This window comes from Terrapene carolina, unplaced genomic scaffold (genome assembly GCF_002925995.2).
Source record: "Terrapene carolina triunguis isolate 2854851 unplaced genomic scaffold, T_m_triunguis-2.0 Scaffold558, whole genome shotgun sequence".
Taxonomy (NCBI): domain Eukaryota; kingdom Metazoa; phylum Chordata; order Testudines; family Emydidae; genus Terrapene; species Terrapene triunguis.
The window spans coordinates 13,678,237-13,693,433 of record NW_020664909.1 but is presented as its reverse complement, the minus strand read 5'-3'; the positions used below and the strand labels follow the sequence as shown (position 1 = coordinate 13,693,433).

Sequence of the window (15,197 nt, the reverse complement as noted above, 5' to 3'; positions counted from 1 at the left end):
AGTTCCTAGGGAACAGGCCCCCTAGCAGGCCACCCCAATTGGGATTAGCTGCCTGCCGCTCCCCCCATGCTCTGAAGTCTCAATAGAAAAGCCAAGGACTGAATAGGCCACAGAGCTGTACTCCCCTCTGCCCCCCTAGACTAGGTGGTCAGTCTGGCCCAGGTCAGTGAGGAGAAAGCTCACTGTCCCTGTCCCGTCCCTGTCCCGTGAATAAACGCCAGCACTCCATATCACTCTAGCTCCTTCCATTGGCACCAAACTCATTTTTTTAAAAGTAAGCTTGGAAGAGGGAGAGTGTGGGCTAGAAAAGAGCTGTCAAGGAGAAAACAGTTTATTCAAATACCCTGATAAGAGGTCATCCTATTTTGTTGCCTATTTATTATTGCTTGGCCTGTCTCGGAAAGCTGACTGTGGACATTTTGATAAATGGATTGAAATGGCTGTCTAGTTTCAATGTCTCTTCTGTAAATGCCTCTATATCCACAAGGACTGTAACTTCTTATGCTAACACCCCTCAGTGAATCCCAGCAGACACCTCTATGTCTAGATGGCCCAATTTTCCAGGATTGTCCCGGATGGTTTTATTCAAAATAGGAGTTTGTCCTTGTGTCAATAAAAATCTGGGACGTGTTGGCACTGTCTCTATTCCTGCCGCACTGCTGATTATGCTTTCCACACAAGCAACTCCAGCAGCTGCCTCTCAATTGTTCCCCTAACATGCACCTGCTGCCTCTCAGGCACAAGCGGAAGTTATGGCCACTCAACTGCAGCTGAGAGGCACAAAGACTAGAGTGGCAGCACAAGCACAGCAAGAGGCCCATCACCAAGTGGGAGGAGGATCTTTAGCCCTATAGACAGGCTCTGATGTAGAAGGACTGGGGAGGGAGAGGAAAATTGGAAATGGGGATAAACCAAAAGAAAGCAGAGCAGACCTGGAAGATGGAGAAGTAAAAGGGAAGGAAAGAGGAGTCCTAAAACCAGAGGGAGGAGGGAGAGAGAAAACAAAAGAACTTAACTTAATATGCAGGGTAGACGATACACCCAGAAGGAAAGGAGCAAAAAGTTAGGTCTGACTTGGAGCCAGAGGAGACAAATAGCTGAATGGAATGGGGTCTATAGAGAAGAGGGTAAAAAAAAAAAAAGAGTTGGAGAAAATAATGAGGGAACACAGGGGTAAGTACATTGAAGAGCAGGAGGAGTCAGCGATGGAAGTGAGTGGCAATATGTTCCCTTTGGGGTGACTGATGCTCTGGTCCCCCCCAGCAGCGGAGGGCAGTAGGGGCCCAGACAGCTATTTCCTTCCCAGTGGCGGATGAACATGCTATTGTCGTCAACCTGTGTTACACTCAAGGGGCCCTGGCACTTGGAGACTGACCCAGTAGGGGCATCAGGAAGCAGAGTGGAGAAAGCGTGGCTCTCATAAATCGGAGGCTCTTCCAAGGCAGCTGCTGGGAGATTTATTGGGAGAGTGTGGCCTTGTAATGAGTTCCTCCTTGCTCCCTCTGCGAGCAGTAAACTTTTCTTTTTTCCCATCCCTCTTTTCTCTGTTTGTCAGTCGGAGGGAGAAACAGAGGCAGCCGTTCTTGGAGATCAAAGCTTTAGCAGGCAACAAAGACCTCCAAGGAGGCTGTTGTCATGGAAACCTTAGTAGCTGAGGCCTTTTAATCGTGCCATTCTCCTTTGTTAGCAGCGTGTGGCTGGGGCTGGCAAATAAGAAGGAAGGGGGGGGGGAATCCTTGGCAACAAGTAGCATTTCTAAATGGCATGAAATAAGTAACTGGGGGGTCAAGGGGGTGTTGGACAAGGTTTCAAGAGAGAGGCATGGGTGCACAGCAGAAGGATCTATGGAAAAGCTACATCACACAGGAGTTTAGCAGGAGAGGATACCCTTGGTGCCCTCCTGGCACCATGGCACTCAAGATGCGAGTACAAACTGGTCTCATTTGTCTTGTCCTTTGTAAAATAATTACTCCTTGCTCCTGCCCACTTTATGGTTCTCTGGCCCAGGCAGAGCTATGGGTAAGAAAGTCTTGGTTATAAAGCTGTTTGTGGGCCTTCCTGGGCTGAATTCTGGGCCTCTAGCCTCCTGTGTATGCCAGTGACACTAATACATCTGCCAACTACTGTGGACAAGTAGGCTGGGATGTTATTGGCAGCTCTTCAATGGAATAAAATGAAATGCTACAGCTGTCATCCTGTCAGGGCAATTTCCCGCCATGAACTCTCCCATCTCTGGATTATAGAAGCTGATGTGGGCTCAATCTCTCTTGGGGCAGAAGAGACTAAAGCTGACACTCCTTATATCAAGTAAAATAAGTCACCTTATTGACTGAGAACATAGCACAAAGGTCCAACCACACACACACAGCAGCATGCACTGATTTACACAACAAATACATTAGACAGGTAGGTAGCTATTATGGCAATGTGTGTAAGTATACAAGTAAGTATATATATCTACAACTATGCCTCTCTGTGTGTATTAGGCTAGGAAGACTTTGATTTTTATGCTTTATGAATTTTGACAGGTAACGTAAATTACCAAATTTTCATTTATCAACTTTAAATGTTTGCTTACTAACATGGGATTAAGAAAACCTCTGAGGCTCATTGTTTAATTTAAAAAGTAATGACTGGAGAAGTCTAGGCTTCTAGGAGATTCATTAATAAAATACTGTCTGATAATTGTGTAATTCATGTTGTGTTAATTGACCTGCCAAATGGAACAGAGAATAAAATATGTCAACAGTTGTCTAGCAAAGCAGTGTGGTCCATTAGCTAGTGCACCAGACTGTTAGTTAGGATTCCTGGGCTCTACTCCTGTTTCTTCCAGAAACTCACTGTATGTCTGAGAGCTAGTCAATTTAACTTAATCTGTGCCTAAATTTCCCCAGCTGTAAAATGGGGATCATATTTAATAACCTGGATAAAGAGCTTTGAGGTCCTCAGATGAAAAGGGCTATAAATAATAATAATTTTATTACAAGTGTAGTACATTCTGTATGTTTAATAGAGACAGTGAGCTTGAGCTACAGAAGTCACTTAGCCTAGCTAAAGGGTCCTGATCTCCAAGGAAAGAACATCAATTAAGCTAGCATCACCAAAACCCCAAGATGTCATTGTGAGGCACTATATTAGCCCTGACACTGCAGTATGTACAGTGCCTAGAACATTGGGACTCTGATCTCTGATTGGGGATTCTAGGTGCTATCATAATACAAATATTTAATAATAATTTGTATTAATACTCTTTGAATAGCATTCTGTCCTTATTCTAGAGTGGGTTCACTTGCTCCCAATCTCATTCTTGCCCCTATAGCAAAACACTTTTTCCCCACTGATCCCCTAAGACAGGGGTAGATAAAGGCCCTGATTCAGCAGTCCATGCCCATAAGTGCTTTGCTGAACTTTAGGCACATACTTAAATCCCACTGGCTTTGCTGAACAGGGGATGGATTTAAGCACATGCTTAAATGCTTTGCTGAATTGGGATCAAAGTGCGAACAGCTAGTGGAATTCTACAGTGCAACCAGAAACTACCCTTATCTTTGATATGGAAGTGTGATCCAGGGACACTAAAAGCCGGGCTGCTCAGATCAAGATGGAAGATTGCTGATGCAACCTGCAGTCTCCATGGGCTGTATGTCCATATAAAGACATGCGCAGCTGCAATCTACTCCATTTTATTCAAATGATAGTAGAAGTAGCTCCTGAGCTCCTGAGGTTGCTAATTAAGCCCTTGGTTGGGCAAAGTTTGGGACCCTCTGCCCTTAACTATGTAAATAACACTATATTTTTGCCGCCTCCCAAATCTTCCACATGTTGTTATTGATGTCAAATTATCTTGCCAAGCAGCATCCTCCCTTTAACCTGCATACTTCCTATGCTTCTGAGGTTCAAATCTGAAAAATGTTTCCTATTTCCTCTTAAGCAGTCATTGGTCTCCTCTCTTATTCTGCCCTCCCCAATTTCCATTTTCATCGATTGATATGATAAAGAGGTAGAACTCCTGCTCCCCTCACAAGCTCCAAACAACGTTTTAAAAGATGCAGTGACCCCCAAAATAAGCAATGTACAGTGTATTTTAAAAGGACATGTCAATAGGGAGTTGATACTGTGCATGATGGGAAACTCAAACTCTCTCAGACATCATCCCTTTACTGTTTCAGCTGCTCCCAATAGGGAGTCAGCCTTTCATCTGATCAGCAAACAGCAAACAAAAATGTCTCATTGAGCATCCCCTAGGATTGCAGAAGTTCTCAAACCTACATTTATATTCAGTCTGTCCTTGCAATTCACTAATATCCAGAAGAGAAGTGGGATGGAATCAGAGTATCCCAGGAAGTTCCAGAATATTAAAAAATGCTATTTCTTTATTGCTGGCTGCCTATCTCCTGCATCAAAGGGCATTGTCTTGCTTTCAGTCATCACCACATTGAGAGAGGGAGAGAGAGAGAGAGGCAGGAAAAAGAATAAGAAGTGTTGGAAGGACAAGGAGACAGGGAGAAGGGAAGGTAATTGGGATGTCACTGATACACATAACTAATGGGCTTGATCATTCTGTCTGATGACCAACACCCAGGAGAGGAACCGAATGCAAGCTGCTCCAACCAGCCTATGAAGCAGAGCAAAGTACACTCAGAACAAGACTGCTCTCATGCTCTTGGAGAACCCATTGAAGTGCACTTTCCTGATGTGCAAGTGCCGCAAACAGTCAAAGTGCAACGACAGAAAACGAGCTGCCCGAGCTGCAGGTTCCCTCCCAGTAAAAGCACGAAGGACTAGGGCAGTGTGATGGGATGTATCAACTCCGCACTGGTGAGCTGAGTGTAAAGCAGCTAGTCTGGACGCAGGAAGTCAGGCCCCCTGGCCTTTTCTGGGCATGCTCCCAGTGACAGGAGCATTCAAAAGGGAGCAGCTCAGCCCAGTCTGGGCTGACCAAGGAGGAGAGCAGTTGGGTGCAGCAGCATTCTGCCAAGAAACTGCCAAGACTGGGCCTCCTAGCCAAGCCACGGAAGCCCATTGACCGCAGGAACTGAGGACAACGACTTGTTGCCAACAGGGGAAGGAGCCCCAGAGATGAACCTGGGAGAAAGCCACTGATGGAGGTTCAGGAAACAGTGGTAGGAAATGACCCAGGGAGCACATAATAATACCAGACCCTAGGCCATATATATGGCCTATGGCTTTGAAAGACACTGGGTCAGATCCCAGTGGAGTAGGGTGGGCCACGGTTCCGCTACTTGCCCTTGGGAACTATAGCCACTAGGCAGAGGAGCTCTTGACTCTCACTGTGGGACACTACTGCCAGCCTGGGGCACACAGGCACCCCCCGACAGCCAGTACAGCAGGACAAGGCTCTCTTCCCCATATAATCTTTTATACACAGGTCCCAAGATTTGAAACAACATCCATTTATTTAGGCTTCTCCTGTCTCCATGGTAGCACATTGCTTCACCATGGTATCTGAGAAGCAGTGCAACCAGGTGGATAGACCACTGGACTTGGACTCAGGAGACTGGGTTTTATTCTAGACTCTGCCACAGTCCTGCTGTGTGACCTTGGCAAGTCACTTCCCCTCTCTGTGCCTCAGTTTCCTCATTTGTAAAATGGGACTAATGATACTGACCTCCTTGGCAAAGTGCTTTGAGAGCTACTGATGAAAAGTGCTATATCAGAGCTAGATATTCTTAATTATATTATTATTATTTATTATAATACTGAGATTTGGTGGTCAGCTAGGTGCCTTTGGGGTGTGAGGATGAGGCACAGTTAAATAGCCCATTACCCCGTAGCAATATCCGTGTTGGCATCACATAATAAGACCCGTGGCTAGTATCTGGCAGAGATGGGCCTAAACTGAAAAGTCTGGATCCAGACCTGGATTTAGAGCAAACCAAAATTCAGAGGGGTTCAGGCTTGTGTCAAGTACATGGTGCATGATAGTGCCATGGAACTGGACGTGGATGTGCCAGTAGTTAATGCTGATTTCCCTTGTCCAAGGGCCCACTGTCCACCTCATGTCTGTAGATGGGCTTTGGCAGTGCATTAAAATACATCACTGTGCTTATCTTCCATATTGGTTGAGTGGTTTTCCTCCAGCACTATCACTTGCTGCACTGTACTCCTCTGTTTAGATGTCATCTAAGTACTCCTCTGACCTAGCAGGCCAACATATATGTTCCAGTGTGTGCATGTACAGCCTCTACACAAGTTATCTATCCATGTGTTTTAACATGACCTTCGTCACAGTAGCAATATATCAATATACAACATACAACATTAAGGAAGGTAATATTTCTCCAAAAGGACTATGCCCTCATCACCTGCCACTTCTCTGATTTCAGGTTTTAACTTCTGATTTCTAGGGGATTAATTTAAGGCAAACTATGGCTCACGCTTTAAGAGAAAAAAGTTGGTTTTGGCTGATGTTTAAAATATTGTTTTCCTTGATTATACTGGTATAAACCCCCATGTGGACATTCTTATTAAGGTACAAGAGTGGCTATGCTGGAGTTTACTAAACCAGGGGAAGGGATAGGACAGTACTGGGCTAGAGAGGCCCCACCCCTCAGCAGCTGTAGGGCATGCTCCAGGTGGATGGATAGTTTAAAAGGACATGGGTGGGCCAGAGAAAGGAGATACTGGCGATATCAGGAAGTGAGGCTGATGCCTGGAGCTATGAAAAGAATGGCTCCGGCACTGTTAAGACCACTCTGGAAGCAGTGATCCAGATCCCCCTTCTCTTTGGGAGTTGAAAACTCACAAGAGACTGTGAAGAACTGGGCAATGTCCCACTGGCAGACTAAGCAGAAGTGACCTGTGGGGAGTATATCTGGACATGGACCAAACAGTCGTCTGGACACTGTAATGCCCCTCTTGAGTCAGGACCTGGTGGAGTGGATGGGCCGGGTCTCCTTACCTGGCTCCTCTGCACCTCTCAGATGACAAAACCCTAAGGGGAGTGGAAGGGACATTCTGGAGAGAGATTGAGACCTGCCACATATGACCCAACTGGGGCTAACGTGGCCACTCACACATAGGTGCCGACTCTGTGGGTGCTCCGGGACTGGAGCACCCATGGGGAAAAATTAGCGGGTGCTCCGTACCCACCGGCAGCCAAGCTCCCCTTCCTCGCCTACTTCTCCCCAGCATGACGCGTCCCCGCTCCTCCCCCTCCCTCCCAGCGCTTCCTGCCCCCCCGCCGCCTAACAGCTGTTTGGCGGCACTTAGGACTTTCCGGGAGGGAGGGGGAGGAGTGGGGATGCCGCGCGCTCAGGGGAGGAGGCAGAGAAGAGGCAGGGCAGGGGCGGGGACATGGGGGAGGAGGGTGGAATGGGGGCAGGAAGGGGGCGGGGCTGGGGTGGGAAAAGTCAGGGTGGGGCGGGGACTTTGGGGAAGGGGTGGAATGGGGGTGGGGCGAAGGCGGTGCAGGGGTGGGAAGAAGCGGGGCAGGGTCGGAGCCAGGAGCAAGGGGGGGTCAAGCACCCACCGGGCAGACGGGAAGTCGGCGCCTATGCACTCACATGTTCCTGGAATACCGGACATTCTGGCGCTTCCGGGAATGGTGTGGGTCCACCCTTGCTTGCGTGACCTTGTACATATGGCGCGTGAGAGATCACACTGCACAGGAGATGCCATTTTCAAGAGCGCCCTATGCTGCTGCGGGCGGAGTGGCACGCTCTTCAAAATAGAGTCCCCTGTCCAATACCAGACAAAAACAACTCCGGTATTGTCCCAGTACTGAACAGGGGACAAACCAGCCAAAAAGAGGACTGTCCAGTATAAAACCAGACGAGTGGCCTTCCTAGCTGGGGCCTGCTGTAGAACGATCAGGCCAGAAAGAACCACGGAGCCACTGCCTGATCACTAGGCTGGCTGGCTATCAGACTGACAAGCTACAGGGGCCTTTTCCCAGTTTAGTTTATGTTGCTTTGGAAGCAGATTCAGTTAAACCAGAAAAGGCCATTCTTATTCCAGAATAAGTGTGTCCACATGAGGAAGTGTACCAAGTGTAACTATAGAAGTTGAACTATAGTGATATAATTATATCGGTATAACTGGAAAAATCTCCCATATAGACAAGCCCTTATAGCAAAAACTGGTGCCCTCTCAATTCTTCTTCAGGGATGAGCCTCCAGACAATCTGGGAGAAAGTTAGGGCCTGCCTGCCCCCATTACAGATCTCAATGCAGCAAAAAACAGTGCATTTGGGATCTATTTAGTGTATATTTTTAAAAGACACAATCTCAGATTTTTTATTTGCACTTTATCACTTTAAATCTTAAATAGGGGGCCAGATTCTCCACTGCCCTGCCCCTTAGGTAGCCACCTGCCCATGTGCCAAGTGAGGCTATGTGGATGTGAAACATTCCTGTTCTGGTTTGGCAGTGTTTGACACCCACTTTCCCCAGACACAAATGACCGCCCAAGGTGGGGGGCAGGGGAGAATCAGACCCAGGAAATGTAATATATATATGTGCTACCCTCACAATATACTGCATAAACATACCCAGAGGGAGACAGAGCATGAGAGCTTTCCACTGAGGAAGAGGCAAATTGTGAAACATGGCTCACCCAGAACCAGCAGCTCCACTGACTCCTCATTCTTGCCCTCCAAGTCGTCAGGGGTGATGATGAGACAGTAATAGAGCCCACTGTCTCCCCACATCAGCTTCCCAATATGGAGGTCTGCATCTGAAAAACAAAAAATGCAGAGGGTGGGGCCATCCCCCAGTCCCCTCAAGAAGTGAAGGGTTGAAAACACTGGCTCCAACTCCAAGTGCAACCCCCTGGGAGCTGTCACTGATGGGAGTAGATTTTTGTTCCCTGGTGGTTTGCGGGGATTACATCCCTAGCTAGTGCTGTGTGACAGGTCAAGCCTCTAGTTGTAGATTAAGGGACTGATCCAACTCCCCATTAATTCCAGAGGGAGGTGGGATTGGACCCTAAGAGAGTAACACAAGCCCATTACTCTGAAAACGGATGTAGCTCGGTAAGCTGTGGTGTTGAATGGGGAGTTGGAGAAACACAGGCAAGGCCCACAAAGAGAGTGCAAGGCAGAGGATGGAGCCCTTGGACAAACCACTAACTCCCCTTCCTTTTGCCCTCCCTACTGGCAATGGCCCAGTGTCTTGACAGTACTCCTGCTGGGCAAACGGGGTTTAGATGCTACTTCCTCTGGAACACATCAACCATCTCCCAAAGGCATCACTAGAAAACAAAGTAAAATATTCCCTCCCCTCCAAGAGGTGAGTGTGTTTCGCCACAACAGGGAGCAAGGGGCTAGTAACCCCTACCAGCTAGCTGACTTGTTGAATTAGAGAGGATGACATGTATTAAGGAGTCCTAGTCTCACATGGCCTCTTCCCGCAAAAGATAGAGGGAAGTCTCAGCTCCCCCCAGTTGACTTCACACAGCTTAAATCTCTTCCTTTTCTCCCTCCTGAAGTGGGAATGGGTTTAGGTCCCTATTGGAGTAGGTGATGAAGCCCAGAGTTGAATAAACATGAGATGCAGAAATACTCCTTCATGTTGGCAGGGCAGGAGGAGAGGAGGTCTGTTCAAAAGGATAGGAAGAGTTGTGAGGGGGAAAGCCCAGCCATGGAGACTGCACTCCCCATTCTCTACCACAGGAGAAGCTGGCACCTCCAAGTCAGCGTTTGGGCCCATCAGTGGGAGCAGTGTGGAGAATACCAGAACTAAATGAACATGAAAACAGAACACCCCTGTTGACCCAGGAGAGAGTAACCCCTCGGTCAGGATTGGAGCACCTTTGTGGAGCAGGTTGAAAGTCCAGGAGGAATGAGTTTAATCTCCCCTCTCTGGTCAGATTTAGTTGGTAGAGTCCATTGTCTAAGAATGAACTTGTACCATAGGGTCCTGGTACATGACTGGGGGTCCCTAGGCACTAGGATTATGCAAAAAATAATAATTAATACTCCTGCCCCAGGTGGAGTTAACTAATCAATTTCCAACAGCCTTCAGTATTCATAATTGCCAAGGAATGACTCTAAACAATACTAAAGCAGCTAGGAGGGCATTACCATGGACAATGGTGACATCTCTTTCCTTATAGAAGTCCCCTATTGTGACCGCGGATCCCTGCTTGGAGGCTACGACACGGACCGTCCTTCTGCTGTCCACGCAGTCCAGGTAGGGATCCCACTCCAGGTTCCTTTTGCTCACCGCTTGTATCCCTGAGGTGGCCAGACCCAAAGCTTCTCCCGTGCGGTCTTGACAGTAGGATTTAAACCTCCATTGCACCACAGCCGGCTGGGTGGAGGAAGTAGAAAAGTGGCAGCGAAGCAGGGCAGGCTGAAACAGCATAGCAACCTTCTTCTTTTCAGGCACCGTGACCTGCAGTCCCTCAGCAAGTACTACAAAACAAAAACATTGGTGTTATCCCCCAGCGTGGTACGGACAAAATGCTCTGGGCACAGATGGGATTAGATGTTTTATAATTGTGTCATTCTCACATAGACTTATAATGACCATCAGATTTTAGGTGCTGGGGTGGAATTTCCCTCAAGGTATGTTAACAAGGATGTTTGGGGAGTAGGAATAAGACCCCCCAGAGTTTGGCTCAAGGGTCAAATGTAACGTCTTTGGGGCAGGAACCACATTTTTGTTCTGTATTTGTACAGTGCCTAGTACAATGGGGTCCTCGCCCACGACTGGGGTCCCTAGGCACTACAGCTTATACAAATAATAACAACGGTCGCACTGGGATGAGAACAGAACTGGACAACTGCCTTTATTATTGTAGGTGAACTTACAAGCAGTTTCTGTCCACCCATTGAGGAAGATCCAAGTACGAGAGAACAATAGGATTATGTGAGTTTAGTTTTGATATTAAAAAAGAAAGTGGATGAGAGGGGAGGGCATATTAGGCACTTGTAAAGGACTAGGCACTTTATGGATAAGGATACTCCATGCACTAAAGATATTCAGTAAGTGGGCCAGATTCTGATCTCACTCATATCAGTGCAAATCCAGAGTAACTCCATTAATTTCAATGGAATTACCCAAATTTAACTCCAGCATAACTCACAGCAGAATCTGGCTCCTTGTAATGTGCATTAACACAGTCCCACACCCATACTGAGACACAATAGGTATGAATCCAGATCACACAACTCTTGCTGCAACTGGAGTGCAGTCTAGGCACTAAGCAAATTCTCTCCATGTGGGAGGAGCAAAGGATAGTGGCCAGAATTCTTAGGCTTTTGCATTTCATGGAAATTTGCATTTCATTTCATTCAATTTATCTGCCAGCTGACAGGAGAGCTGCGACCCCGCCTGACATATTGGACCTCACAGCAGACACATGGGAGTGAATTACGTGTGTGACTGCTGATGCACCCTTCTTTCTTGGTAGTTTAAAGCAGTGGTCCCCAACCTTTTTCGTCTGGCGGGTGGCAGACGACGAGCCACGGAGGACCGTTGCAGCGGACGAGCATCCGCCAAAATGCCGCCGACAAGCGGCAACGTCAAAAGGCGTCGCCACTGAAATGCCGCGTCATCCAGAGGCGTTGCCACCGAAATGCCGCCAAAAATCGGCGGCATTTTGGCGGCAATGCCTCTGGATGACACTGCTTGTCGGTGGCATTTCGGCGGATGCTCGTCCACCGGCCAGTACGCCGGCGCACTTAGATGCCCCAGCGGGCGCCCTAGCGCCCACGGGCACCGTGTTGGGGAACCCTGGTTTAAAGTGAGAAGGGCAGAAGGGGAGGGGCTGGGGGCTAGCCTCCCGCAATGGCTGGTTCACCTGCCGCCCATGATTGGGGGGAAAAAGGAGGCAAAGGGAGGAGAAACATTGGGATGAACACAGGAAGTGTAAGGGTGAGTAGATGGAAATGAGATCTAAGGTACAGAATGGTTAAATGTAGCTGGAAGATAGTCTTTAGTGACCCCAATTAAGGTATGTTTAGCAGTGTGAAGAGGGTAGAAACCAGACTGTAAGAAATCAAGGAGAGATATGGAGGAGAAGAATGAAGTCAGCAAGGGTACTTAAAGATCTTGGAGGTGGGAGCTAAGGTAGTAGTTATAGAATGAAATTAGAATGAAGGAAGGTTTCTTTAAAATGGAGAAACAAGAGTGTGCTTGAAGGGAGAGGACAATGAAGCAGAGGAAAGACCAATTAAAGATAAAGGAGAGTCAGCCAGGACATAGTAGGTGTGAAGGGATGCGGCCACAGGAGGCGGTTTGAAAGGTTAGAAGCAGAAAATAAGCAGAGATCTCAGAATTTGGAGCAGAAGCAGAGGGATTGGGGAATGGAAAGTCTTGGACTAATCTTGTGACTTTTCTTTTTGAAGAAGTTAGCAAGGCACAGTGTACAGAACCAATTCAATCACTGGATTGTGAAGAGATTGCAACAAAGAAGCCTATTAATGCCAGTTTTGAGGGATAGAGATACTTGTCCACTAGGAGTTGGGACTGAGACCCACAACTTATTTCACTTGGATAGCAAAACCCATGAGATCTGGTAACAAATACCAACTACTTCTGCTTTGGGCTGGATTTGAACTGGTCAACTATTGATTAAAGGCACCATTTCCCATTCTCAATACCTTCCCCCATCCCAGTGCTCTGTAACAAAACTGCCGTAGGAAGTAATATGCATGACTCCACACTATCTGCACCCAGCACAGTGTGTGAAATTAGCTGACCAGATGACCCATCATGTTGCTGCAGCTCAGCTGATAAAACAGTGACTCTGCAGACATGGTGGGTATTTAAATCTTTCCCTTGTGAACTAAGTATTTGCTTAGCAAACACAGTTACTTTCAGTGAATTCTACAGGATAAAGTCCCTTCCCTGCATAGCCCACTTTCCTGTTAATGAGATTAAGGGCTTGGGCAAGCCAGGGACTGCTTTAATAAATGATTAGCAGAGCTTTAGCAAACTCTCATCTGACCAACCACCCGCATGCCCTTCTGGAGGTCCACATAGGGGAAAAGAGTGGGAATGTGTGGGACAATACAGTATAGGGGTTCTGTTTCTATACAGTGTATGGGAAGCATATGATGAGCAACTTGGCATCTTCCATGCAACATCCCAACTCTTCTCTTATCCACTTGCTTTTTGATATTCTTTAATATTCAGTGTCCAGGGATGACGTTAGCAATAGAAACCCTAGTTCTAGATAAGCCCTAATATACACACACACACACACACACACACACACACACACACACACACACACACACTGTGGAACTGGGAATTATAAACCTGTTATTTCTTCTGCTAAAAAATCTGAATCTGTTAACTCATTATGCTGCTTCCGCTTCAGCAGTAGCCACCAAAAAAAGATATCCCATTGCTAGGTTCCATTAAAACACAGTGAAAATATGATGGTGACTTCATATAAATCAATGGTGCAGCAATAATCCAGATGCAGCTACCAGTTTAAGTTTCCTCACCTCCAAGAAATGTGGCTGAACTTGAAAGAATCATGAGGACAGAAAGGACGTTATGTGTATATGAGGGTGAAGCACAGAAACCTGGGATGTTTAGAGAGAAGAGCAACAAGAAACATGATGGAGGTTTTAAAAATGATGAAAGGTTTAGTCATGAGCAACTGATTGTGTCCTCTTCACCTAGTTTAATACAACTAAGACTAGAGAGGGACTGAATTTTTCTATGTTTGGGGTTTGCAATGTATTCCTCATGCCACCTTATCTTAAACCATACTTTGCACCCTCGATACTCTGTATGTTATTCCCTGATAACCAGAAACTTCTATGCTCAAACTCTGTTCACTATTTTTTTTAAACATCATCTTAATAAAATTCCTCTTTTCCTGCTGATTCCTTTCTAAGCTCCCTCTAGGGTTCTAAATTATGTGTTGCATTTACTCACTCCTGTACTATGCAATCTGCATTAGACACAAGTAATGACCAGTAAATTTAGTAGTGATTAAAGAAAATTTACAGGAGATGATTACATAATGTAAAGGTAATCTGAGGCACTTACATTTGCAAGCAATGATTGAATCAAATACATCAGTAGAATTTAAGAGGGTCCTGGCTGCGTCCGTTTAGCAGTCATTTATTGTAAGAGAGGAGATTAGTCCAAACTGATGAAAGAATAAAATGAACTTTATTCTTAAGGTCACCAGGTGATCATGCACAGAGGTCTGTTTAGGTACTTATAGAGCCCACACCACCAATTGTCTGATCTAGTATGGCTAATGCTATGAAACCATAGAACCAGCATTCCTTGGTTTTACATAACTCTGTGTAGATGAGAGAAAGATGATTATATATGTATGAAATCAGGAGTCCTTGGACTCTGAACTACATGGCTTAGGAAAATCTCTGTAAAAATTTAAATCAGGAGGCCCAGGAACCTGAATTTTGAGAGAAGGAAAGTGGAGTAGATGAAAGTTTATGATGATCAACAGATGGCTCAGGCAACGGTGCTATAAGGAGGGCTATGGGATGTTCGACCACTGGGAGGCATTCACGGACAGAGGACTGTTTCTCATGGGATGGACTCTGCCTGAATAGGGGGGAAACAGACTTCTGGGAGGTTAGCACAACTGATTAAAAGAGCTCTAAACTAGTAATTTGGGGGAGACCCTCAAGTAATCTCCATGCCTGATTCTAATATTGAACAGGAGAAAAATCAATTAAGAGAGGATACAACAATGGAGAAAAGAACAACAGAGGTTAGGGGAATGGACATCAAGAGGAAAGATAGTGAAAATACCACTGACAGCAATTGTCAGGTAGGTGACACTGGCAGCAGGGCCGGTGCAACCCATTAGGCGACCTAGGCGGTCGCCTAGGGCGCTAGCATTTGGGGGCGGCATTTCGGGTCCTTCGGCGGCGACCGCAGCGGCCGGATCTTCGGGCGCCCTGGTCGTCGTCGTCATTTCGGCGGAGGGAGCTGGGGCAGGGGGGCGCGGGGAGGGCTGCCTGCAGCAAGTAAGGAGGGTGCCGGCACGCAGGGGAACCGCTCCCCGCCCCAGCTCACCTCTGCTCCGCCTCCTCCCCCGAGCACGCTGCCCCGCTCTGCTTCTCTCCCTCCCAGACTTGCAGCGCCAAACAGCTGATCGGCGCCGCAAGCCTGGGAGGCAGGAGAAGTGGAGCGGCGACGGCGTGTTCGGGGAGGAGGCAGAGCAGAGGTGAGCTGGGGCGGGGAGCTGCCGCACGGCTCCCCGGGCTGGGGGGAGCTGCCACGGAGGGGGGG

The 15,197-nt window shown here is 47.2% G+C and overlaps 1 protein-coding gene across 3 annotated transcripts in view; it reads right to left on the bottom strand.

Moving 5' to 3' along the window:
- Nucleotides 1-15,197, bottom strand: part of ILDR2 (immunoglobulin like domain containing receptor 2) — a 51,757-nt gene that overhangs the window by 25,525 nt on the left and 11,035 nt on the right. For all 3 annotated transcript variants that reach the window (XM_024198918.2, XM_024198923.2, XM_024198917.2), the window contains exons 2-3: nt 10,046-10,378; nt 8,578-8,697 (exon numbers count right to left, since the gene is read on the bottom strand). In XM_024198918.2, coding sequence (XP_024054686.1) covers nt 8,578-8,697; nt 10,046-10,378 — 453 coding nt within the window. The remainder of the gene's footprint in view (nt 1-8,577; nt 8,698-10,045; nt 10,379-15,197) is intronic.